This window comes from Gymnogyps californianus, chromosome 11 (genome assembly GCF_018139145.2).
Source record: "Gymnogyps californianus isolate 813 chromosome 11, ASM1813914v2, whole genome shotgun sequence".
Lineage (NCBI taxonomy): Eukaryota > Metazoa > Chordata > Aves > Accipitriformes > Cathartidae > Gymnogyps > Gymnogyps californianus.
The window spans coordinates 13,903,118-13,927,905 of NC_059481.1; the positions used below are offsets into that span (position 1 = coordinate 13,903,118).

Sequence of the window (24,788 nt, forward strand, 5' to 3'; positions counted from 1 at the left end):
AGCAAACGCTCGAAGAGCACTATGGAGTGTCTGGCACTTTTCCCTTTATCTTGTGTTCTTTTGTGCTTCATCCTGGGCTTTATGATCTGCTCTTGTTCCAGGGAAACACAGCTGCTGGATTAATCAAAAATGGAAATGTGGTTGGAGATGTAGCTCATAACAGATTTGAAACAAATAAATGCTTTAAACATTGTTTTACAATCAGCAGCTTAGTGTTTTAGGAAAGACTGCATTTCTTTGTAGCTGGTAAGAATAAGGGGTTTTTTTTGTGTGTATGGACACTTTAAGACAGGCAACAGATTCATCAGAGAGCAAAGGTGTTACTTTGGGTTTTTTACAAATAGGCCCCTCCTGTACTTCTGTCTGCTTGGGCTTTGTGAATGATTTGGTGGAAAATAACCAAATAATTAGTACAAAAATGGTTATGAATAAAATATTTCATTGTGTTGGTTTTGTTTTTGATTTGAACTATATTACGGCTTTTCTAGCAGTTGTTTTAAGAGCATTAGAATCAAAAGAAAGACTGAAAGTTCCCCGAAATTAATCCTCCAGCAGAAGAAACAGGAAAACCAGAAGCTAATATTTTTACAAGTGGCTAATGCTAGATAACTGAGTTCATGAACTTAGGGAGGTTAAACTTCACTAAAAGGAACTGAAACTCTTTTTTCCCTGTCAATTTCTTCTCTGCTTGCAGAGATTTGCATTACTTGACGGTGTTTAGCTATACATCTATGCACTGCTTTGTCTTTTGACAGATGCTAAGAGGAAGACAATGTTGCTTGCATTTTGAAAAGAACGTATGTTTTATTTTGGGCTCCTGTGTTGTGCTATCTACAAATGAATCGCATGGAAAAGAAAGAGCTTTTGGGTAGCAACATGATTTGCTCCTCCTTGCACTGGGAGCGGGAGCTATTTCCCTGGGAATTCTTCCACGCATCTCTCTACACAGTGGGGTATCTGCAGTAGGTTCCCCATGCCACACTGCCCTACTCCTGCCTGCCACTAAGAGTGGCAGGAGGCTTTTGCAGTGGATCTTCCATCCACAGCTGGGCAAGGCATTTCCATGGGGAAAACACTCTTTTTATCAAGGTAAGGGAAGTAACACAAAGACAGACAGTTATAGGTCTTTAGCACCAGTGATTATCTTGTTAGGCACAGAAACAGGTGAGCACTCAAGAGAATTCCCTGTCCTTATGACTCTGCACATCTGGAGTCCTAAACACCCCACAAGGAAATGTTTCCCTAACTTAGGATGGGGAAGCTTACTCCTGAAGTCAAACTTCCCATCGCTGCAGGATTACAGGACCCTGCAGAACAAATAAATGTTTGCTGAATTCTTTTCTAAACCTTGCCTATAAGCCAGTTAGTGAAACTTTTGTTCCCAGTTACTGCTCTGAAATCAATAAAGTAGTTTTTGGGGGAGGAAATTCTCCCTAATAAGAATTATTATGTTACATATGTGTTACATACACTAGATGCTTGGTTTCACTCTGTTTTAGAAGCCTGTGATGACAAGCACTAGATACTATTGAGCAGGAATATATTGCATCAGAGGTTATCCGTTGTGCTGTGGAATAGCTCTTCATCTCCCTGTGTGACACACTTCTGGGAAAATCTGAGCAGCTGTTCTAGGCTTCACTGACACGAGCCCAGAGATACAGGCCATCACTCTATAGCTGGACCTTGCAAATAAACACATGCTTTGGATTCATATCCAGTGTAGCTCTAACATAAATGTATGTCAGCTCTCAGTGAGTTATCTTGTTGGTTGCTGAACAATATTCTTGGTTTGTGCTTAGAAAAACATAAAAATTATTTTTTTATTAAGAAAATTAGCATAAAGACTGTGAAGTAATGCAGCTCAGGTCACCAAATTAACATCTTTAACATCTTTTTGCAACAGCCAGATGTCTTGCTTTGCAATCTTAAATGCTAGTTTCAAAGGGGTCCTGTACTCCTGAGGATCCTACTGACTTTATATGGAGTTGGAAGTACTTGAGTTTTACTGATTTGGCTCTTATTCAATAAAATGACAGAATAACAGGCATCATGCATTACTACTTACTGTTAAGCAGTGCAAGTTTGGGGTCTAGGCTTGCAGAAGCTTAATCCAAGAATGCTGAGTTCCGGATATTTAAAAGGTTATTTTGTAATGCAGTCAGGAAAGAAAACTTCCATAAAAGTGACAAACAAAAATATGTAGTAATCATCTACACTTGTTGCTTTTTCTGTGTTTTGTTTGTATCTATTTGTTCCTAATGGAAACGCATTGGACAATGGGGCACTTTGATTCCCAGAGATTTATTTTTTCTCTTTGACAAAGTACATACATTCGCCACTAGATTCCTACACTATGATCAACATAAAGTCATTTCCTAGAAACATATCCTTCCTTAAACTTCCTTCCAGCCATATATGTGATCTTTGTTACACCTATGAGCATAGTGGAACCTAATGCTTAGAAACTTGGGATAATGTTGGTACCTTTTCAAGGAAGTTAATTTCTTCTAGAATTTCTTCACTCTCTCTGTTGGGGACGCTCCAGAATGCATTTGTATTTTGAAAGATCTTAAGGAAGAAAACAGTAATGATGGACTGCAGCATTCAGAGTATGTTTTCAGTGCAGGTAAAAACAGGTGCTCTTAACCTAAATTATCTAGCCTGAATTAGGTAACTCTGTTTAAAGTACCAAAAAAGGCAAGGTAGCTGGAGAAAGAGGGTATTTATAGCTTGTCAAAAGGTTCCTTTTAGCTAGCCTTGAGCTCATCTGAGATTCATGCCTTTCTCATGCAGTGCTCTGATAGATTGTTACCAGACCAGTGTATTTCAAGTCATGCATCTTGTTGTGCCTAGACACTGTATTACGCAGAGCCCCAAATTCTGCCTTCATTATGAATATCTTCCTTTAGCTTTGTCCACTTATAGTTCAGTCAGTTTGCTGGAAGCGACTCAATCCTAAAATATTTCATCTGTCTTCTGGAGGTTGTGGGCTGTTAGTTTAATTTCTTTCCAAGGAGTGCAGAACAGCTCAAAAAAGGTTTTCATCACCACCTGTTCTGAGAAAGGGACATTCCTCCGGCAGCGCTGCAGCTACCCACCTCCCGGCCATGCTTTTTGCTCACATGGGAAATATTCAAAGTGGAGTTAATGACCTCTGGAATGGGTAGAGTGATACAGGTATTGATGTGAGTGTTTGGTGAGTTTGACACCATTCAGGCTTCTCTGGAGACTGAGTGCTGAAATTGCTTGGCTTTTGAGTTGCATGGAATATGAGTTATTTGTCTGTGTATTGTTTCTATTTGTTTTGAGTTTCTTTCAGATTGTCCTGCTGAATCTATTGCTTTGTAACTATATAGAGCACTTGGTGTAGGAAAAACTGTCTCAGAAGTGCTTCCGTTATGAAAGAATAGTGTGTTCAGGCAGATATTCCTGTGCTCACATGTCATGCAATTATATATCAGCCTATAATCTGAAGCAGCTAATATTCTTACAGATATTCTGTGTGGGTTTTTTAATATGGCTGTTACTTGCAAGGCAAAGTTGTAAACATTACTTTCTGACTTCCTTGAAAATAAAAAATATCCTGTTTAAGTTTACTAATTGCACGTTTCTTCTTTAGTTATAGAGTCAAAGACACTACAAGGAGACAAGGGAGACCACAGTTTCAATGCTCCTGGAACATTTGTCATAGAAAATACAACTGTTGAATTTCAGAAGAGTACAGATAGGGAAATCATAAAGATCCAAGGACCTCTTGGAGCAGATTTCATTATCAAGGTGGGATGTGTGTATGTACAAATCTACAAAGATATTGCAAGTATGCGCAACAGAGTAGGTGGCTGTCCATCAGGTTGTAGCAATACAACAAAATCTTTCAGCTAGCGAATAAGGAATCCTAATTACAGTCCAGAGATAATTTATACTAAGTATATCCAAACAAATTAAAATGTTACGAGGTTAATATCTTTGCTGTGGTGGGTAGTACCACAGGATCTTTAATGGTAAAAACGGCCAGGACTTTTGTTTTAAATATTACTGAAAGAATAACAGCGTGATCCTGTGCAGTGGATTGGTGTTAATCCAATTGAAGGCTGCCACCTACTGAATCTGAGCATTGCTTCCAGCAGCGCCCTGGAATCTCCCTGAGACATTGCTAATCCAGCTGCTGACCTTTTCTAATCCTTTTAAGTTTCTCTTCTACCCAGACCACATACTGATGGCTTTCATCATAAATGCAGATATTTATTTGTAGAAACATATCAATATTTGACTGCCAAAGGAGTATAGCCATAGAGTTTTCCATTGGAAATGACAGGTGTTTTGGTATTATCACACCACTTGGCTTTATCTGTCATGTTGTAGAAATAGACTTTCAGTCATTTTTATTTTGCATCTCCAATATCACATGTGCAGTTAGACTTGCCTGAATATGAACCAGTGTGCTTAGATCAGTTATAGACTTACCTCTCCAGCAAATGTTAAAAATTTTGCTAACAAAGAGATAAGACAGACGAATGCAGTTAGGAACTTTGCCAATCAAGGGTAGATAATCAAACAGTCACATTAGTACCTTGAATAATTTGAAAAACAAAGCAACATACAAGTGTTTGACTATTGGAAACTTAGATTTAATTGTTACTCTAGACTTTCTAGAGGTTTTATGCCTGTTATCATATTACTCTGCACTGCTATGATATATGAATTTTGTTTTGAAATGACATGAACAGTGGAGTATACACATGTGTTGTAATGGAAATTTCTTCAGACCAGGTACTCTGGATCAAAAGAGAGTGTGGTTCAGTTCTTTTTCTATCAACCGATCAGTCATCAGTGGAGACAAACAGAGTTCTTCCCCTGCACAGTGACGTGTGGAGGAGGTAAGTAATGGCAATTCTTCAGGAGTGTTTACAGCTGAAGATTAAAAGTGGCTGATTTACAACCTTTGTTCTGCATTTTTATTGATTAAATGTTTGTGTTTCTTTGCACACTGGTTGTTCTTCAGGAAAATAAACAGAGTAGCAGGTAAGTTGGTTGGCTAAGTTAGTCTAAGCATAGGGGTTTTTATACCTTATATTACTGGAAGTCATGTTCTTCCATAAGGAATGATCGTTTGAGTAAGAACTTTGACTAAGAAATAAAGATATGACACTCAAAGTGGAAAATGACCATTCATAAAGGATATGTCGGGAAAGTAAGCAAAGAAATACAATGAGATTTTAAAATAAGGATAATTAAGCGACGAAGGAAGAAGGTATTTCTGGCCACAGTAGTAGACATGAGGGAGAGTTTTAGAACGCTTAGTTTAGAAATTAGTTACACAGAGAGGAGAAGTAAATAGACTATAAAAACAGCTACTATCAATACCTTTGGCTGTCTGATCTTAGACACTTAGTCCTGATGGTAGTTAGAGCAGCAGGTAGTGTGCCATAGCATCTACTCCTGGTTTAAACACTACAGCTTATACAATGGTTAGACGAAGTGCAGCTCAGGTCTGCTACTGCTCATCCAGCCCAACCCACTGCTTGTCATGTCTGGTTCTGCAAAAAGCACGACCTCGTGGTAGGAGGAGCGTTTGACATTGTAGAGAGCTATTTCAGTTCAGCTGGCATTATCCAGGTCACCTGAAAAACAGATTGGGATACTAGCGATACTGGTGTAGTGATTTTCTTGAAGAGTACAAATATGGTTTAAATAGTTACTTGGGACATGAGTAAAAACAGTGAAAGATGTTTAAAGCACAAGCAGAGTCTGGGGATCTTTTGATGGACCATCCATTTTGGCACTTGCACCTCACTTTAATCTGAAATGCAGACAATATACGTGTATAATATGTAGTCCCACAGGAAACTACTGTATCTTATAAGATACTTGGCCTCATGAAGTGTGATTCTTGCTGGAACTGTGAGTGGCAATACATATCCTCTGATGATTCCATCGCACTGCATTTATGAATTTTTCCCTAACCTATCCGACAAGGGAAGAAGTGTAAAGCATCACAGTTATTTTTAAGGACTGCATGTAAACACTGGATAACTCAAGGGACGTATTTACCTTCAAAGTTATTGGCTCAAATCCAGCCTTATTCAGACTGCTATTATGGTTTGAAAATTATAGTGACATGTCAAACTCTTTGAAATTAGCCAGGGTTTTCAATGCCCTACTTTGTAGCTGCATGTCTATAATATGAAACTGGTACCTTTATTAACAGGGCTTGACACTCGATGGCAGTCCTGAGAGAGGCCAGTAACTGAAGAAGCACAGAAACTAAGCTACCGTTTACCCATGAAAGCAGTAGCGTTAAGAATGGCATATTACTGAGACATGCAGGGAAGTTGTATTGCAGCTGCCTGGCTTTAACCTGTTATCTTAAAGCGGATTTAGCATCCAGATTGTCTGTTCGGCGTCTTTTACTGGCAGTAAAAGAAAAAGTTCCTCACAACAGAGACTTGGCATCAGTGTACCGCCATTCCTCTCGTGGATGCTTCTTTTACATTTAATTCTGTAATCTCCATGTGTGGGAAGGGGGAGTGTGACGGGCATCTCAGAAAGCACAGTCAAGCTTGAATGAGCAAGAATGTTTAAAAATTGTGTTTATCTTGTTTGCAAGTGGCATATCTTTTGGGTCCTTTCAGTACTTACAAGAACTGGAACATACGTGCTTTGAGCACTGGAACTGCTTATTTCTTCTTTATGGTTATCACTCTCATGCATGATGACACTTTGAATCAGCCAAGAGACACACAAGTGAAGCCATTGATATGTGATACTTAGCATTTTCAGTAGACACTGGGACTTGTGCTGTTAGTTTATTGACTCTGTTTGGATTTTAATTCTTGTGGTTTCAAACTTTTTTTCTTTGCACATACCAGAACATCCTCCTCCTCTCCTCAGTTTAAGTCCAAGTCAGCTCTTTTGAATGAGTCTTTTTTTCTAAGCCAAAAAACCAACCTAGTGGTTTATAAAACTCAAATCCCTTCTTGTAACCAGTCTCCACAGAGATTTTCTTTTTTTTTTTTTTTCCCCCCACCAAGTAGTTACTTCAAGTTTTCTTTTGTTGGCTCTTCAACTAGGAATGTTCTTGAAACTATTTCTTGGTTTTCTACAGTTTAACTTAGCAATGTTTTTGGATCTCATCGTCAATTCCTCTGGCTTTCTGTTTTAAGTATTTATTTTTTTTTAGCATGCATGACTGTATAATATAGCTCTTTAACGTAGATGGTAACTCCTCCTTGGGGGAGGGCAGTTATAAATTGTGGAACGTATAACAGAACTATGTGACTTTGTAGGGTTGCCTCTGTGACAGATGAGCTGCTCCAGTACATGTATTCCTGCATCACATAAAAATATGTATGCTTTTACTCTTATACTTAGAATATTATTAGAATAATGTACCAGAGTCTCATCTAGTGTTAAGATAGGTTAACATAATTGTTATGCTGAATTGCCTTAAATGAAGATCTGGTCCTGCATGTTCCTGTGCAGTGTTTCCTTGTTTAAAAGCAAACCAAAGAAGAGTAACACAGGAAATTAATTCAATGGGCCGTGCATTATTTGGGGGGGGGGGGGGGGGAATAAGGCTGCTTTAATTTATCTCCGTTACCAAAATTTAACTTTGCTTCTGCATTAGGTTATCAGCTTAATTCAGCTGAATGTGTGGATATTCGTCTGAAGCGTGTTGTTCCTGACCACTATTGTCATTACTATCCAGAAAATAAGAAACCAAAGCCCAAGCTAAAAGAATGCAACATGGATCCCTGCCCTTCTAGGTTTGTGTGACAAATAAATTTAAGTGTGTGGTATAGTCAGTTACTAAGGAACAAGCAATCATAATTACTTAATTTCAGTTCTTTTCATCTTTAAGGCTACTTAAGCTTGGTTGATTATTGCACATGTTAAAGGCTGACATCTGGCACCACTGCCAATAGATTTGTGGCACTTCTTCAGTGTTGCAGAATAGGAGACTTTGCTTTATACAGAGATATTGTAAATATCAATTTGTCTGTTCAAGGGCTAATTCTACTTTATGTCTTTTGCTGAGTGGTACAGCACTAGTATAAGGATTTTGTGAGGTTGTGTGAGGAGGACAGATTGTTTGCTTGCTTTTGGATTTATTGATGCTGCCATTCAGGATTTCTCATTAGACAGTCCGTAGCTCCAGTTCTCAGTCAGCATACAAGTTTTGCACATGGTTTAACTTGGTTTATTCATCTGCCTACCATAAAAGTTTCATTCTTCATTTGTACTGTGGAGTTGACACTTAATTTTTAAAGTTTGGGGGATTTGTTTTTTTACACTAAGAACTTAAAAAAAAAAAAAATCATTCAAAGTAAATATACTTGTGGTACAAATACCACAAAATATTATTGCCAAATTATAAAGACTATAGTATACATAAATTGTATTGAATTGCACTACAGTATTTCAAACTAACTTTTGGATTGTCTGGTGAGGTTTCCTGGCTGTGCTAAAGAATCTTAAAATAACATCACAGTATCAAGTCCCAGAACCTCACATTAATATGCCAGCTGGCTGAGCTAGAGTTATATGCAAGAAGAAAAGGAAACACTCTCAATGGATTTCATTTCCTATAGCTAAACTGTCCATTTCCTTTCATTCCTGTTGAACATAATCATTGATAGTGACCTCTAACGGTTATAGATGTGCAGACTTTCAAGTTTTTTTCCTGGAGAGCTGATCACTATATGGAGTGGTAAGACTTCAGTAATGCTTACTGGCAATGGGTGCCACATGTTGCAAAGCTGGAATAGGAAAATTAGGGAAAGAAAGGGCGTAATTATCTTTTTCCTTGCAAATTTAGCTTATACAGACAGAAAAAGGGAAGAACTACTGGATATAATACCATATTTCTTAGTATTGGAAGTAAGGCTTTATGCCTGTTCTATGCTGTGCAGTTCAAATAAACAGCTCTAGAAGGGTCCTAAGCACCATTCAGGACCTATCTAGGATTAATCCTATGATGTATTTATTTCACTGCCACCCTTGTTCCTCGGCAGTCTTTGTTACAGATAGAAGTATGTAACTATTTTCTTGTTAATAAAGTAACACAGATCTGAAGGATCACTGATAAATTTCTCTGCTGAAGGCTTGCTCATTTAATATTTTCTTGATGGTATGAAGTGGAGAAACTGTATGGTGAATAGATCTCTATCGGTGCAGAAGAAGTAAGATTATACGAGTCATTGTTTGCCACAAGGGTAGTGTGTAATGAATGTAAGATGCCCTCGTTTCATGTTGGGAATTGCTTACTTTAAGCATGATCATGTAAAAGTATGTACTTGATGTACAGTCTTGGGTATGAGAAATAATGATGCAATATTTATTTTGTTGACAGTGATGGATTTAAAGAAATCATGCCCTACGATCACTTCCAGCCACTTCCTCGGTATGTATAACCAGGACAGCATGTGTGTCAGCATTAGCACAATTTCCACTGCAAATATACTATTTGAGTACTAAGATCATAGAACACCTGATTTTTTGCTGTACGGGAGAGGAGATTTATAACAATTCTGTACACATTTTTGAAGCTTGTGATTTATTTCAGTGTGCTCTGGATGATCAGCTTAACAATAAGAGGTTAATATGCTCTTCTGGAAAATACCTATGTGGAAGACTTTAAAACAAAGAGTTGTCCCCCTAAGCCTTCTCCTGCTGTAGTGCTGAGAAGAGCATCTCCTTTAAAATGGATGTATGAATTCTTGTCTTGAAAGGTTTTTATTCTGAAGATGTATGCAATTAATATATTCTTTTATAGAACAGGTCTCCCTGTGTTACAGGACTCTAGAAATTCTTTTTCCCTTGAGAGGTCTTGTTCTTCTGCTCTTCTTTAGACCTACACTCTATTTATTGACATCAAGGCTGACATGTCACTTTAAACATACTGAGTTGTCTCAATATCTATTGCCTAAAATTAAGTCATCAGAGCACAGTTTGTTGCCTTTTTTTTTTTTTTTTTAACCTGAATCAATCACAAGAATGTAAAAATTTTCTGGAAGGCTTAGATGTTTTGTAAAGAATGTTAGGACTAAAAAGCATTGAGCCAGATTTACTGTTAATGTAAAGAATTATAGTTGATGGAGTTAGATGCATATTTATCTGAGTTGAACCTCTGCTTTATTATGTCATGAAATGAATAATGTGTATTTTTCTAAAGAAGTAAAGATATGAAGTAATAAGAATGAAAGCATAGACTTGCACGGCTCAGTGCAGCTACTGATTACAGCTGATATAAATGTCATAGTTTATTTCTGTAGCAATTTACGCTTGTTGTGGATCTGCTGTCCTGTAATGTACTTTGGCTTTCATACATAGAGATTTTTTTCCTCTACAGCTTTAACCTGTAAAGTTCCGTAATTATATTCTGTGTCTCTCCTCTCCCATTTCTTCTGCCAATTCCTTTGTACTTCAGATCTCCTCTGGAACTCAGCACAATTTATTTACATGAGTATTTCATCTTCTGGACCGCTCAGGCCTCGGAGACCAGTTGGAAGAGAAATTTAATCCCCCTTTCTGTGCTTTACTGTGCTCAGCACGTTTGCATGACACGGTAGTGAGATAGATTATGTCTGCGATAAAGCTGTGGGCAGGTTCTCTTATTTCAAACACTGAGAACTACAGACAAAGGCCCACCTTGTTTCGACACCTCAGTGTGTCCTGTCAGTAGATATCATGGTCTTCCTGGGTGATGCTCAGGAGTAAGAACTGTAAGATAGCAGATGGCCAAGCAGGGCTCAGAGTTGGTGCCAGCAGGAAGGAGAGAGAGGAAACAGGCTGTGTTCCACTGGGAGGGCACATAAAGAAACGCCACAAAGATGTAAAAGCACCTTTTCTTGCTGGAATTTCTGAAAGAAAAGAGCAGCTGAAACAGCTAGTTTGTGTACCTGCATCATGAGGTGAATCCAGTCCAGCGTGGATGCAAGTCTTGCTTCAGTGTAGCAGGATGTGTTTTCTCTGTGCTGTTGCCTGTCAAGTAGCTGCACTGCATTAGTCTGTGCCAGTTCTGCTGGGGCTTCTTACACCTTTTCTTTTTGCTTTTTCTTTTCTTACCTGTTTCTTACATGCTAACTCAAGACTGTTCTTGCAAAGCAGGCAGAAAACCAAAGTACTGTAGATATGCTTGAGCAAAGCTGTACAGACTCCTTCACCTTGACCAGCAGTCGTACATCACACCTCCTACATAACACGAGGGCCATGTGGAGGGCTGCTTTGCAGTCCTGTGGCGTTTACCACTACTTTCCCATTCACACGAGGAAGTTGTGGGAAAGTCATGGTGTGCACCGCAAGATCTTGAAAGAGTTCTCCTGTGGCTAGAGTTGTAAATGCCCCACTGAAATATTTTTACAGATGGAGAATTCTTTTGAAATAAATAGAAAAATTTCCCAGGATGAAAATTTTCTTTTAAAGCTTTTGGAATGCCTCCATTTATTTCAGACTTGTTGGACTGTTGAGGATCCCTTGACAGCTGCGGGTTCTGGAAAGTATCTCCTTGACTGCTTGCCCAAGACCCCCCTTTTCCCCAGTAGCCATGGACCTCACTCCATCTTGAAAATGCTTATGGGAGTATGGGATCTGGAGTGTGTTCGAAACTGATGAGATAAAGAAAAACAACTATAAAACTTCATGCTATAAACATTTGCGAGGCTAGTATTACATATAGCACAGTGAGCCTTATATATATAAATCCATGAGCTGCTAATTCATTGAACAGTTAATTGCTCTTTAGTTCCTGACTTTTTTTAAAGACAATGAGTTAACGCTGGCCGTTCATTTAAGTCAAAGAAAAGTGTAACTGTTGCTTTTCAAATGTATTTTGTACTTGTGATATGATATCAATATCTGGGCATACAGCTTTATTCTGAATGCTTTTGAGTATATACTCTATGGTTAATGTTCCATGGCTTGCTGTATGTTTCATACTCATTCTTCTGTTGAGCTTAAGCATGATTAATATGTTTTTGTAGGCAGTTTAATGAATTGCTTAAAATAGGAAGTGTCCTTGATTTACCTGCTGTATCATAGAAAGTGGGTAGTAATTACTTAAATTTACCTTTGATTTGTAGGCCTTTGCCTCATCTGCTCTGAGATTATGACTTCCTTTATGACAGCTAAGTTACTCTTGATGAATTGATTTTGGTGGGATATTGTAGTACTTGCTGAGCCCATTGTTCATAACGGATATAATTTTTTTCACGATCCTTTCTGAGCCCCTGCAGTTGTAATAGGAATAAGTTTTAAACTAACAAGACATTAATGAACCATAAGATGTGCTGCAGGACTCAATCATTTCCCAGGGCTTAGCTTTGATTTGGGTGGGTGGTGGAAAGAAAGCAAGAGATAGGTGGTGAAGGGTGAGGAAAAATTGCGCGGGGGTCAGTGGAAACTGTAGACAAATGCTATGATAGAAGCTTGTTATCTCTAAACATGACAGGAGCAGGACGTTATTGAAGTTTGTTTTTGTTGAGGAGTGATTGTTTAAATGTACATTCATGCTAAGACCAAGAGATGAAAGGAACAGAGTTTGTAACCTAAAAACCTCCATGTAATTCTCACTTCAGATGGTGCAGCAATTTCCATCTTTATTGTAGTTAGGTCTAAGATCGTTGATAGATGTCCATTTTGAAGACATTCCCTCGCAGCAGGTTGTTTTTCATCCCTCTGTTGGAGGCTACTACCCCACAGCTCTTCTGGTTGACAGGGCTGTGTGAGTTTTCTTAATCTGTGCATCGCCCTGCTTCAGGAGAAGTTAGCTAGGTTAGCCCAAGCAGCTGAAATGGATGAGCAGCTGCCTTTTGCTTGAAGCAAGTTGGAAAGTGTGAATACAAAATCGTTCAACGGCACTTTAATGAGGGTGGAAAACTCTTGCAGAACTGCAGTGATGACCAGCCAAATGGTACCTGTCACAATTTAATTTGTTCACAGTCCTTATGGATTAAGATAGTTTGAAATGAAATGGCTGGTTTTACCCAAAGCAAGTATTAGAGTTCCCATAAAAATTCTTTTGTGGACAGATTTTTTTAAGTGTAGTCTGCATGATGTGGGCAGCGATGAGCAACTGTGGGTAATAGCACCCTCAGTTAGCACAACCAGATCTGTCTTTGTCTTTGGACTTCGTGTAATCTCAAGTACATATGCTTCTCGGTCTCTGACAATGGTAATAAGAGTATATGTGACCATGTAAATTAACTGTGAAAAATATTCTACTTAGATGACTTAGACTACTTGCAAGTACAATCATTCCAGTAATCGAACTCAGTATATTTCAGGTCTTTAACTCATGTATGAGAATATAATTTTCAGTTATTTTGGGAAATGTACTTAAATTTATATTTCTATTTTTCTTCTCATTTTGCACATCAGTTTAAGCCTGGAATAATGCAAGGTAGCTCTGTAATTCAATGTATTTATATTCAGTGTGTGGTAAGAATCCAGCAACCAAACTATCAGTGGGTTTTAGTGACACTAAGGTTGGATTCAGTATTTTGCACTTTTAATAGAGGTTAGTGGAGTAAAAAATAGCCTTATTTTTAATATATGTGAGTTCTTTTTCCAGGTGGGAACATAACCCTTGGACTGCATGTTCAGTTTCCTGTGGAGGTGGTATTCAGCGGAGAAGTTTTGTGTGTGTAGAGGAGACCATTCATGGAGAGATACTGCAAGTGGAAGAATGGAAATGCATGTACGCCCCTAAGCCCAAAGTCATTCAAACCTGCAATCTGTTTGATTGTCCTAAATGGGTGGCAATGGAATGGTCTCAAGTAAGTTGAAAAGTAATTTGGACCTTTATTCTTGTTTTCTGAAGAAAGCCTCTAGTCTTGTGTTACCATGTATTTGTGAGCACAGAGCTATTAGAAAAATATAGCCCTGCAAGCATAATTCATAGTACTTACTAGAAGTTTGCGCTAAGTAATTTAGCCTGATAATCAAAATGTTAACATGTCTGTGTGGAGAAAAATACATATAAAATTATTTATGCCTGTTGAATTCCTGCTTTACACGGAGGAGAAATTAGAGCCAGAGGTCAGGCCCCTATGCAATCAGGTCGTTTGTCTCTCAGTTCTTGATAAATGTAATATTTCACTGCATATAATAGCTAAAGGCATGTCTGTCTAGGGGCTGACATGTCTGCAAGGGTGATTTTCCAGCATTCCTACCTTTCATTATAGTAACAAGAACATAAAGCCAACTTATCTTGGCTGTAGTTATCTGATACAGTTAGATAGCTCAGCACTTCTATAGTTCCTTAGTTCATCCAAATAACATCACTGACATACAGTGAAGAAACAGTTCTCGCAGCACATCTGACCCAGCTTTAACTGAAAATGACCACTGTGAGAGAGCATATGCTCAGTACATAGCCACCTCTGTTTCAGACTGTTGCCAATCAGATAAACTTTACAGAACCCCGAGAAATCACTTGCGTTCCCAAAACTTAGACATTTTTTCCAGCATCAACCTTTTCTTTATTCACCTAGCAATGCAGGGACAAATTCATACGTCCCCGATACCTGATGGATTGTGGAAAAACTTTAGTGAACACATCATCAGTACTTCTAACTTGCAATTTTAACAATATCTGAAAATATAATAAAAAAACCCCACAGCATGAGATGGTTGCGTTGTCTCCTGCAGTGCACAGTGACCTGTGGCCGAGGCTTGCGTTACCGAGTAGTGCTGTGTATTGACCACCGTGGGCAGCATGTCGGTGGCTGTAATCCACAACTTAAACTACACATAAAAGAAGAGTGCATCGTGCCAATACCATGTTACAAGCCAAAAGGTAACTGGAATTTTGTCTGGGTCTGTTATTGTTTTACATTTTTGTTAAGAGAATTAAAAGCCCCTGGTAACCTTTTTCAGAAATGCCAGAAGCTGGAATTTACTAGGACTTATTTCAGTCTTGGCAGAAACAAGCATTTTAATTATTGGTGCTAGGAAAAGTGCCCTGCTGATATTTTTCGCTGATAATGTGGCCAGACTGTCATGAGGTGAACGTGCTAACTAAATCTATACAGCCTGGTCAAACTGGGAAAACCAGAATTAATGAGTTCAACATGGGGAGGAGGAGTTGTTCAATAATACTTGAAATGGGAATGATATTCCATATGTATCACCTGGGATCTTGTTTGTTTGCATCTCATTAAATGTATCAACATTCTCAGTGGGCCTCATCAGTTCCTTAAGTTATAATCGAACTGGTTTCCTTCTCTCTTCTCCATTTCTGCATATTTAAAAGGTCTGTAACAATGATGTAAATTGACAAATATTCTCTAAAAGAGTTGGTAAGGCATAAAACAGTAGGTGGGAAGGTGAAAAGGAAAAAAAAAGACGAGGGGAGAAACTAGTATATCTTGTCGCTTGTTCATTTCTGTCCCTCTGGGCCCAGAAAACTTTAGTGGATGCTACTCCCATTCTTTCAGTTTTTATTTGAAAGGCTGTATTTCAGACCTTCATGACTTACCACAAAGATTTACATAGAAAAAGTTAAAGCTATCTGTAGACAACCCTATGTTTCTCTTCAGGATGTTTTCAGACTCAAGAGAATTCTTCAAGCAGAAAACTATTCAGGGTTAAACCATGAAGTAGAAACTCTCACTGAAATTTTAAGAACCTTCTTCTGGGGTTTTACTTCAATTTGGAGGCACAGATCCTCAATTGGCTTACAGTACTCCGAGAAAAAGCATCACAGAAGTGTAGGATGTATAGACAGATAAAAGAAGCTAGTGTTGTTTTTTAAATTAATTTCCAATTTTGGGAAAGCTGGCAGACTCACCAAAAAAAACATTTTCTGTGAAAATTTTCTAATGAAGCCAGTCTGTCTGGAGACCCACGTATGTTTGCTGTGCTCTGGCTTCTTTTTCAGCTATAAACTTGTTATGATGATAATCCGTTACACTGCGATATAAGCTACAAACTGCTAGAAACTGCCTGCTTTTGGGGAAGATGTGGGAAGTAAAAGATTAAACAGGAATGGAAATTGGATTACTGGTACCCTCTCAGTAAAAAGGGGTGTCAGAATGGAGCTCAAACATCACGAAGAATTTTTCTAGTAAATTACATTTTATTGTCCAGTATATCTTTATTCAAAAGCATTAGATCAACAGGCAATGTGAAGTGTGAAGTGCTAAGGTGAATAATGCTAACATCTACATATTACTTTGATTTTGGAGGAATTACTGAATTTTTTTTTTTTTCTCTACCAGAAAAAAATCCTGTGGAAGCAAAATTGCCGTGGTTTAAACAGGCACATGAAATGGAAGAGACCAGAACAGTCTCAGAAGAGCCAACGTAAGTGTATTGTCTTTTACAGTGAAGAAACATTTCCGGCGTATTTTGCAGATCATCTGGAATGACTGTTGCTATGCAGTTTGCTTTGACAGTTGGCCCTCCTTGGGAGATGAGTTGTGTTGTGAGCTGTTCCTAATTTTACATCTCAATAGCTTTGCTTCTGGAGCTCCTGTTCTGGATGACACAGAGCTACTCTATTACAGTGTCCCTATATCATTCAAGCAATGCAAAGGGATCTTAATTTAGCCTAATTAAGCCCTAATTAAGGCATGTGGAAGCATTTCAGCTGATGCAAATTAAATAAATTCAGTTTTATCCCAGTCATTGCTGTTACCTCAGGAATGTAGTGGTTGTATTAAAAATTAAGAGGTACTTTGTAGGGTTGCCAGGATTTCCTTGGGGGGTGAGACCAATGCATAAAGAAAGTGAGAAAAACCTGCTGATCTCTGAGCTTAGCCGAATCTATGGGGATAAGTTGTGATATTTTACATGTGTGTATGTGTGAAATAACATCTGGATTTTGTGAGTCCCCTTAAAAGCTGATGGGGGTAAGCCTCGCAACATTTAAGTCCTGGGGATGAAAGCATAACTTAAATCCAGCTACACTTGTTCCTGTCCCTTGTATGTTAGGGCATCCACACAATTGCTTACATCCCCTATGTACATTTCATGTATATATGTATCTAATATATTCAATATATAGTGTATAACTTTCTAGAAACTGGTAACTTTCTATAAGGTTTTCATGAGAGATTTTGAACAGTATTTTATTGTGCTTTGCTAAATTCTGCACTCATATGTAGTAATGTTAGTTTAAAATAATTTAGACGAGCTTACTGAAGTTACTTCGAATTTATCTTGCTCTGAGAGCGGAGTGTGCCCTATAACTTCTTATTTTTCTTCCTCCATCTAGCTATTCCTGATTTTTGGCACACATGCACCACCAGGTGTGATCATGAGTAATAAAATCTTTACACCTGCACTGACTCACAGAAGAAACCTCTTGCCAAACAGGTGTTTGCATAGTTATGGTGACTGTACTTTAAAATTTTCACTGCTCTAGCCTCTAAAGCCAAGTGTCAACCTACTGTGAGTGGTTATTTCACTCTCCAAATTGGTGGCCCTGAATTCAGGCAGGGTAGTAGCAAAGATATAAAAATAAAGTGTGATTGTTGAAGGGGGTGATGCAATCAAATGTGCCTGTTGAATGTCGGCATATCAGAATGAAGGTATATGAGGCCACCTCTAGAGAGGATTCAGCATGAAGCTATAAAGAAAATGATCTCTAGCATTATAAAATCATGCTGTGGCAACCGTGAGCTAATGTAGTCGCTAGGTTTTTAGGATCCTTCAGCAGCAGTCTGACAGAACAAGCAGGGAGGACTGGCAGGGACACAGCATGCTAGTTCAGAGTATATTTAGAATATAATAGAGCTGAGCCGGAAACTTTGTAATGGGTTCCCTTGTACCTTGTCCTCACAAAGAAAGCAGTTATTCATGCCTTCCTAGACATGACCGATGTATTCCACTGCAGCCTCACAGTGTGAACGCAGCCATGTGTTTGTGTTCTCAGTGCATGTCCTGTCACAGCTGTGCAGTTTTGCAGTTTCCTGGATCTTTTTTCTTCTTCACTTACTCTGGAGACCTAGATTTTCTTCGTCTTTCGTTCATGATCCTCATCCTGTCCTGAGACTCTTTCCTTCACATTTGCCAGAAGCATCTTCACCTAAGTCTAAAAGGTTTCTCCAGCCACTTCTTGCTGATGACTCTTCTCTGACATCCTTCTCTTTGCTGAGGTGTTGCTGAGGTGCTGTGCTTTCCTAGTCTGGGTACTCTGGGCTCTCCTGGGACCCCGCTCTAACGCTGCAGCCAGATTCCCCGTTAGTTTCTTTTTACCTGTCTTCTGCTGCCACCTGCCCTTACTTTATTCTTCTAAGGAAGCTGGCAGGTAAGGAGAAATGAGAAATAACTGATCCCTGACTTCATTCCTTTTCGCAGATTGCCTGTTGGTCATGCGGACAATGGTTTGCAAGCAGAGCAGTTTCTCAATAGATGCTTTAAATCTCGTGCCCTAACTGCTCCGGTCTTTTCCAGCTTGAGTGAGATTTTTGGGTCAGGGTTTAGGATTTAAAAAGAAACTGGTAACAATAGGTTGTTACTCCTCCCAGAGTGAATTATAACAAGATTTCCCTCTGGTTTGGATCTGTTTAACTTTGTTGTCTGTAATCTACACATGGCACAGTGATTGATAACTCATAGCCCACCTCTGCCTAGCAGGAGGCTTATGATTTCCTTGGTAAAATGCCATCACTTTTAATTTTAGTTACTCTCTTGTCATCCAAACTTAAACCACAATATGAAGTCTCAACTTCTAGTCCATCCTTTTATTACAACTGTCTTTGTATGCTTTTGTGTGATATTTTAGTTGATAATGAATAAGAGAATAAATGCAGCTGTGTTTTAGAACCCACAAATGATGGATATGCCAAAAGTAGCTTGTGGAAGATAAATACTTCTGCCGCTGTGGTCTACCACGGCTGGTGTCCTGAATTTACATAGAGAGGGAACATTCAAAAGCTTCTTTTTTTTATTATTAGCAAAATAAAAAATGAGTGCCCTTAAAGTGAGGCCAAGAAAAATGTAGGTCTGACCTTTTTAGTTTTTAGTTGTGGAATGTGATGACAGTTGATACCAATCATTATTTTAAACGTTCTTCCCTCGAGCCTTCTTAGTTACAGTGGGATTCGCAGAGAAGCTCCAGCAAGGTTTTTGCATCCTTTTTATTAATCATAAGTTAAAGAAATAGACACCTTAACTGCCTTTCCCTGTCATGGCTTAGGACAAAACTCAAATGCTTTCAAAAGCTGATATATTTTTTCAGCAACTTGAGCTAAAAAGTAATCACTAGGTTAGGGGAGCTGGACTCACTGAATATGAAATGTGATGTCTCTCATAAAGGTTCCTGCTCATTGCGTTTGAGTCATTTTCACAGAAATGTCCCCATCGTGCCTTTGGTGATAGAGAATTACACATTTTTCACAGCTGCTTCCCTGAAATTGGGCTGGTGATTTTGTCCAACACATTACACTCCAGGCTGATAAAACCTGGCAGTGCAACTCTGCTTAGAGCAGGCAAGGGTGGTGCTTCAGGGAGGGGTAGGGTGCCAGCATCGTGGAAGTTCTGCCCCAGTAAGCAGCCAACATTTTCGATGCTTCTGCAAACTTTTATCCAGGCCCCTTGGCGCAGTAGAGTTGGACTGGAAATATCACAAGAGCAGCCTTTTTTTTCAGGATTTAGGCATTTCCTGTCTTAACTGAAAGCAAGAACTGCAGTCATGAGGAAAATAAAAAAAAAATATTAAAAGACACCATGTTTTCCAAGTCTTTAGAAAGCTGCAGAAGGCTGTGCTGAGTTAAGTTTTCAGTTCAGATTTTATTTGGTTGGGTTGGGCTGTTTTGTCCCAGTTTTATCATCTGTAGTTTAGGTCACTGCTTCATTTTCCAGGTCATCCTACACTGGCTTTTTCAGCGTATGCCAAGGGAATGCACATTTCCATTAGTGTTAGATTGACAACACTGCAGCATGGACATACTCTCCACTGCATCTGTAGTGTGTACATCATTTATACCTGTGCAGATGATTACAGGAGCATTCGATTTCTACGTTGCACTGGGAAGAATGACTGTACAAAAAGGCTGATTGTGAAAAGTCGTGCCGGCTCGGATTTGCATTTTTCCATTCTTTTCCTTTTTTTAATCAAAAAAGGAGTCTTATCTACAAGCTTAGTTAAAGATCTCAGAAAATTTTGGAGTTACCACCATCCTATCCATTCCATTATAAATTCCTGATGATCTGCAAGGCATCATAATACAAGTGCTTTGATGCTTCTTAATCCTGACATGAGATCACTCTGAGTGTATGCCCATCAAAGGCAGAGTGAATTTGCTTCAGGGAAGTATTGTGTCCACAGCATTGCCACGTGTGTGCTATGAATGCCACTGAGTAAAAAATATATCACTTCTGAGGTTGACTGAGTTTGCTTTAATGATCTGTCACAGGCTTTGGTTGGGTATATGTTAAATAAAAAAGAAAAATAAAAAAATCATCTGCCTGAACTCAAAATTCAGATGCAATGCCAACCTCTGGAGCTCTCTCACTGTCCAGTCAGTTCCTTGCTCTAATTTTGGATTAGCAGTCTCCATTGGCTTCTGTTGAAGGCACTTAAAGTGTGACTTTAACATGGTCATCCTTTGAAAAGTTCTATAATTTAGGATTTTAATAGCTAAATAGTCATGTGACTAGTTTAGCAAATGCCAAGGTAGAATAAAAAGTATTTTGGGTGTTTGGCTTTTTTTGTCTTGCACTGCTCTGAAAAATACCAGACACTAATATTCAACAGGAAAACATCAATTATAATACAGGCTTGCTGTAAGTCAAAGAAAAAATGCTTAGAATTTTCTGATTTTCTTTATAAATCAGTTGGTTGCTGAATGAAAGGATTGCTGTGGTCCAAAATTTCCTTTCATTTACACAGGATTTCAAAAGAATGCATCATACATTATTTTTGGAATGTTTTAATGCATTCAACTAACAGTACACAAAACTAGCACTAATTTCTGGTATGCTGCTGTCATGCTTTTACCAAAAAAAGTTATTTGCTTTCAGTCTGTAAACTGTTAGGTGTGGTCAGAATGCCAACCAACTCTTTTCAACTATAAATGTCCATCAATTTTATTTTTCCAATTAGGTACATAACCACAAATGGACTTATACTTTTTTTTTTTTTTACACAGGAGAAGTAAGTCATAATTTTCTTAAGCCTATGCACAATGGCCTTGATCCAATAAAGCACTTAAGCACAAGTTTAACTCTGAACACGTTATAGTTCTATTGACTTCAAAGGACAGCTAATATGCTTAAAGTTAGGCACATGCTTAAGTGTTTTGTTGAACGAGGGTGATTTTGCCATGGCCACCCTAGGTAGTTTGCATGGCTGCCTTTTAAAAGACTGTGAGTTCTAATGTTTCAGAGTTAAGCTGATTTTTATCTGCTGGGGTAAGAGAAAGCCTTCCTTTGCAGCTTTTCCCACAGATGTTCAGTTAGAATTTGTTATCAAAAGCATCTGGACATTGACCCCTACCAGCTGTGCCATTGGACTCGGTGGGCTGTTAGGTTGCACCAGTAGGGCATTTACTCAGATTTTATCACTGTAGGACACAGCCATCCACCATTTTGATAACACTCTTCCAATAAAAATCAATCTGGTCATCTACTTCAAAGGTAGTCAGACTTGGGAAGTGATGAGCACTTGCAGTTTTCTTTGGTTTCAAGAGGAGCTGGGGATACTGCGGCCCTACTGAAGTCTGTAAAGGACCAGTGAGTTCCAACTAAAATTATGAGGCTCTGTTCAAGGAAACTTTGAAGTGACGGGCTTTGACATCTTTATTTATCTTCATGGTAGAGTTGTAAAGGTATTTCATCAACATCTCCTTAAAGAATAACCAGTTACCTTGTAACCTTTATTGGAAATGGGAATAGTCTTTTCCACAGGAGACAGTCTGTCTTGGGGTCTATCCCAAGCACAGCTTGGGTGACTACCCCAAGGACTGAGTTAGAGTATCCTTATGGGTTACCCACTCATCTGTTCTCCTTTCTTCTGTTTGATTCTTCCTCTGTATATACTGGCAAGAAGTTACTGGCTCAAGATGATAAACTGTCCACAGAATCAACCACACTGTGTTGACATTTTTCTATGCTTACTGTGTATGCAGAGCGTAAATACTGATTTTTGTCTTACACAACTGTTCTCATATTTGTAAGGGCAGCTTTCCTGCAGTAAAGAAAAAGATAATTCTTAATCAAAGATAAGGAGAAAATCTTTGAATCCTAATTTGGATTTTTCCTTCCAAATACCTTTTTGGCACTGGTCAAATATATCCTCCTATATCTCCCATTTGTGTTTTGATCATCAGCTGCCTTTGGACATGTAATAAAGAGCAACTGCAACCTTTTGAAAAAATGTCCTGTGAAACTCCGTATTTGATTTCTTATAAATTGTACCCCAGAGCCACTCAGGATGACTTTATTAATGAAATTCAGCCCCTTGGCTCTGGAGCCGTTTTGAAAATTACTATCAGATATTAATGTGACCCTCGAAGTCAGAGAATATTATAGACTAAGACCTCCTTTTATTCGGTAAATTCATGATCTGTAAAATAAGATTTTATTATAGTTCATCAGGAGCATAAATGCTTTCTAATAAAAATGATGGATTATAGACTGAGCCGGTTAGACCTCTTTATTGAAGATGAGAGGCTTCTTACAAGATTAAATCTGAACAGCAGCCTGCGGTGGTGTGCATTGGAGATAGCTAGATTTGAAAAGAGCTTTTCTTCTGTCTGGTTGCTGATTATTAGTATGACATAAGGCGATGGCCTTTCTCAGTTTTAAGTAGACTGCAAATATACTTTTGGCATATGCCTAAGTCTGCGTACCTGGGGAGCTATTTTATATTGTATAGATATGTCTTCATGGAGTTTCTCCTTTTTTTCCACTGAAGGAGTTTGAGAAAAAATTTAGGTGATATCCTTTTTCCCCAAAAAAGGATACAGCTTTCCCTGTTCTTCATGATTCTTTCTCCTCTCTTCCTACATCTTTTTGTTTGTGAATTTTGAGAAATGGTCTGGGATGGGAGGCAAGTGAAAGACTTAAGACACTTGATGATGCATTCTATTTGAGCATCAAATAGTATTATGTATCGTCTGCTTTGTGTATAAACATACATTTATGTGTTTTAGCTATGTTTTAACTGTGCACACACAGACACAATTATATGGAATAAAATGACAATGTTTCTACTACGCTGTGATTATTTGCAGGTTTATTCCTGAACCCTGGTCTCCGTGCAGTGCCACGTGTGGCAATGGCATACAGGTGCGAGATGTGAAGTGCCGAATTCTTCTCGTGTTTACTCAGACTGAGGTTGAACTGCCTGAGGAGGAATGTGAAGATGTGAAGCCACCAACAGAACGAGTCTGTCACCAGGCATCCTGTGACAGTGATCCTGTCCCCTATACACCAGAATTTTCACATGCTGAAGATGGCAGTGTGATTTATGACTGGGAATACATTGGTTTTACTCCTTGTTCAGCCACATGTCTTGGAGGTACCTTTATTTATTTGTTTATCCTGAGTTGTAAGAATTTGGCATTGTTTGACATTGTTGGGTCTTCTATTAGTGTTACCCTAAATTAGCCATGTTGATCTGTAGAAAAACATGCAGCTTCAAGTTTTAACTTATTTCTACGTTATCCATAGAGTATTTCAAACTACTTTGTTTCCTTCCTGTGTTCAAACACCGACTTTATTTGGTTAAGTAAGGTGCAAGAAGTTGTTGATACAGCAACTTGCTTTAGTCTTGTTGCTTGCAGGAGTCTTGGCTGCCAGGCAGTTGCTGGTACCAGCATGTTTAATGCATCAGTGATGGGCACGTTTAGATGACCTTTCTTTTCCTAGGAACTGAAAGTGTATAGTTTCGGAGTTAAAATTCCCATGTTAATTCTTCCTTATCTTCCAAAGTGCTGCCTTTTTCTGCAGTACAGTAGGGATACAAAGTTGTAATTAGGGAAACTTGCTTTCAGTCTGACCGATATGAAGATCAAGCGGGAGTTTGTTTAGGTCTTGGTACAGTATATAACTCTATAGGAACTCTGTGCCATACATCTGTCTGCAAGTAGTTAGGCACATTCCTTTTTGGATGTAATCGAATCTCCCTGTCGTCCTAAGTACATGTTATTAGACAAGGTTGCTGGTGTTGCTACTACGTACTGTACTTTGGGACTGAACACAAGTGAGTTATGAAGTGTTAAGTGGAGGCAGTGGAATTGTGAACACACCTATATATGACAGGACTGATGACATCAGTGGGAAGTGAAGACAGTTGTACCCATAGAAGAAATAAAAAATGTAGAAAAGGGGAGAACAGAAACAATTGGAAGCAGAGAGCCAGTCTAGAGCTCACAGAAAGCAGGCTCCTTTGTACTATTCACCAGTTCAAACCTTGAAGACAGAAGCTGGGAGGGATGCCCCAGAATGCTATCAGCAGAATGGTAAGTGGCTGATAAGTGCCTCCTTTATCATTTATTACTGCTGTTTAGTGGTGGGGTTGATCCGTAGGAATAGCAGCACATGTGATCACGAAAGCTGATGCATGCGATTCCCTCCACTATCTTCAGTGGGCATTATAACTGGCAAGGTAGAAGAGGCTATAGTCCAAGTATAAAAGTGTGACAGTAGTGACAGCTATGGTGACTGAGTGTCTCTGTTTCTTCATTTTAATGAAGGAATTGTTTTTAGAAATAAGGAAATTGTACACTAAAGCAGAAACAAGGCTTTCATTACTACTAAATTTGTAGTTCTCTTTTTCGTATCTCAACTGCATTTTGTAATGTACAATCATTTCATTGCCATCTTTCTTGCACTTT

General features: G+C 38.7%; 1 protein-coding gene across 3 annotated transcripts in view; it reads left to right on the forward strand.

Moving 5' to 3' along the window:
- Positions 1-24,788, forward strand: part of ADAMTSL3 (ADAMTS like 3) — a 195,710-nt gene that overhangs the window by 127,748 nt on the left and 43,174 nt on the right. For all 3 annotated transcript variants that reach the window (XM_050903563.1, XM_050903564.1, XM_050903565.1), the window contains exons 9-16: positions 3,620-3,777; positions 4,766-4,877; positions 7,628-7,766; positions 9,353-9,403; positions 13,571-13,775; positions 14,650-14,797; positions 16,221-16,305; positions 23,184-23,470. In XM_050903563.1, coding sequence (XP_050759520.1) covers positions 3,620-3,777; positions 4,766-4,877; positions 7,628-7,766; positions 9,353-9,403; positions 13,571-13,775; positions 14,650-14,797; positions 16,221-16,305; positions 23,184-23,470 — 1,185 coding nt within the window. The remainder of the gene's footprint in view (positions 1-3,619; positions 3,778-4,765; positions 4,878-7,627; positions 7,767-9,352; positions 9,404-13,570; positions 13,776-14,649; positions 14,798-16,220; positions 16,306-23,183; positions 23,471-24,788) is intronic.